The 2,838-nt window shown below is 39.1% G+C and overlaps 1 protein-coding gene across 1 annotated transcript; it reads right to left on the minus strand.

Annotated features, from left to right (window-relative positions):
• Window positions 1-742: 742 nt before the first annotated feature.
• On the minus strand, window positions 743-2,465 carry LOC105862459 (caspase recruitment domain-containing protein 18-like). Its single transcript, XM_076001303.1, has 3 exons — window positions 2,431-2,465; window positions 1,544-1,810; window positions 743-825 (listed from the first exon to the last, which is right to left on the minus strand). The coding sequence occupies exons 1-3, from the start codon at window positions 2,435-2,437 to the stop codon at window positions 821-823; spliced, it is 279 nt and encodes a 92-aa protein (XP_075857418.1). The 5' UTR covers window positions 2,438-2,465; the 3' UTR covers window positions 743-820.
• Between the last annotated feature and the right edge of the window lie 373 nt (window positions 2,466-2,838).

The raw sequence follows: 2,838 nt of genomic DNA on the forward strand, positions 1-2,838 counted from the left end.
TGGTCTTAGTTCCTGACACACCATCCTTCACTACAACATATGCTAGACATTTTAAAAAGTGGCAAAAGCTAACAAATTAGAAACCCTCCTGAGGCTTCTAAAAGATCATACTCCATTTTTAAATACTACACACAAGGACAAGACAGTGTAAGCAGAAATAATGATCATTTTCCTGCTCTGAAGGGTACAAAGCCAGGGTGTGCCATGATGCTATATTGACCCCACAAATTTACATTCTTCAGGCAGGAAGCCATATTTTGCTTCACCTTGACCATTTGGACTTGAAAAGCTATGTTTATTACCGGAGCTTTTTGAGGGGAAGCTTCATTCTTGCAATGGAGTATCTGTCCATCTGTCCATGGGTTTTCTCTATTGCTTTCCCAGCAAGGATGATTTGTTTATTGTATTGGTAATTGTCATAGACCTGGCTCTGAGAAACTACATGACAGCATTAAAATGAAGCAGTGGTGTTTATACCTCTGTAGGAGGACTTTATATTGTTGCCATCATAGCAAACTACAGGTAAATAAAGGAAAAATGTGGTATATATGTGTGTCTACAGGATTGCAAGAGAATTAAACAAAAAGCAAAGGAAAAGGGGAGGGACTTTCTCAATTATATAACAATCATCATGGCTTTCATTGTTATCTGATTAGCCTTGGTCGGATGAGGAAGGGAAGGACAAAATACAAGCAATGTAACAAAGTGAAAGACACTTGATGACATTAATCAGATTGGTTGGAATCAAGATTTTATTTCTTTTCTCTGTTTCTGAAGACCCCCTTTCAGATGTGTTTGTAGTCCACCAGAGAGCTCATCTTCACTCTGTGGAGGGAGCAAAGGATTAGAGGAATGGGTCAGCTCCATTATCATCATTTGAATCTGGCTCTTAGGAGCACTGGAAATAAACTGGGATAAGTGGCAGAGAATGGCCTTCAGACTGGCAACACACAGATATTAATTGAGCATATTACACAAAAGAAAAGGCAAAGGAGTTGACTAGCACATAGAATTCATGTATAATTTAATACAAATGTAATTATTTAGTGCACATCTAATTTTATGTACATATTCAGTTTGTACTTTGACAATTCCATCATCACTATATATTTGGAAAAGCACTTAATAGGGAGACAGGGTAAGAGCAGAGTGGTAGCCAAGAAAGGTGCTTATGTCTTCTCTTCCAAAACATACATTGGCTTGTCAAGGTCCAGGAAGGGTGATATTGCACACTGTTCCCTAGGGACATCAGAGGATTCAGAATGAAGACATCTAGACTCTTCAGATAAACTATGATAATGAGCTACTATGGACATAAAACTGGAGATGACCTGTGGTCACTAGAGGGGTACTGAGAGAATAGAAACAAGATACACAGAGGTACAGACAAAAGACATAAAGTAGGACCACACATATAGGAATGGGATCTGAGGCTGACTTGAGGGGAAGCCTTTTCTAAACTGATAAGATAAATGAAGATAATAGTCACTGAGCTCTAGATTCAGGAACTACCTGGACATTAGACTGAATGATGCAATCTTACCTAAGTGCAAAGTCAACTTGCATGCAAGTTCAGGGTCTTCTTCACGGATATGCTTGATAAATTTTTGGGAAGCTCTGGGTCCTTTCCCAATAATGCAGTCAATCAAGACTCGAGCCTTATCCATGACTGTGGAATTTTCATATCTCACTTTATACATCTCCTCCTGGCTAATTACTCCATCCTCATATAGGTCATCCAGCAAGGCATTTATTGTACCCTCACCCACTGAATGGATAAACAAGTTCCTCTTCTGCTTCAGGATTTTGTCTATTGGAAACACAAAGATTCCTCAAATAATGAACACAGTAATTACCCATCAGAGAAGCAATCATTTTAGTCTTTCCCAGCCAAACTTTCTACTTCACAGGGTATATTAGTCTCAAGAAATGATATCATACCTTTGGCTCTTGAGGTATCTACTTGACATAATTCTTTCTGATCCTAGCATTTCCTACATGTGGTCATTGAGTGACGTAGTACACTTGACTTCATGATTTTTCTGTGAACCTCCTGAAAATCTGAATTGATTCTGCTGTAACACACCCCAATTTCTTGAACTCTGAAGGGGGTTGACAGGCTGTTCCCCATGAGAGCAATAGCTGCCAACACCCATCCTGTGCCCATTCTCACCCTCAGCTGACTCATACCTCTTCAAATTCAGATAAGACTAGCAAAATCATAGCAGAAACCAAGAGAGCTCCAGGGTATTCCTGGCCTTATTTTTCCTTCAAAAATGCAGTGAAAGCCTGGCTGAGCTTTTTCCCTTCATCCTTCCCCCTCTACCTCAAAGCTGTTCACATAAATCTTCACCAAGATTAATGAGAAATCTATCCTTTCCCAACTAATTTCTCCCCAAAACCTCTCCCCTTAGAGTGGGAAAGACTTACCAGCCATGGCTCCTCACGGTGGTGCTGGATAGACAAGTGAAACAGCAAGCAAGGTGGCCCTATATAAACAAGCTTACAGATTGGGAAATAATGATTGCACCTACACATTTTATAATTAAGAAATATTAGTCACCACCTTTCATCTCTACAACTTCTTCATCTTGGAACACTGAAAATATGTATCCATTGTATCCATTAGGCAATACTTTCTCATTTTTGTCTTCTTCCAGCTCTTGGAAACCAACATTCAACTTTTTATCTCTATGACTTGGCTACTCTAGGTAACTCATATGAGTGAAATGATACAGTATTTATCCTTTGGTGAATGACTTATTTCACTTAATGTCCTAGAGGTTCATCTATGTTGTAGCATGGGTCATAATTCCTTTCTTTTGAAGGCTTAATAGT

This window comes from Microcebus murinus, chromosome 4 (assembly GCF_040939455.1).
Source record: "Microcebus murinus isolate Inina chromosome 4, M.murinus_Inina_mat1.0, whole genome shotgun sequence".
Lineage (NCBI taxonomy): Eukaryota > Metazoa > Chordata > Mammalia > Primates > Cheirogaleidae > Microcebus > Microcebus murinus.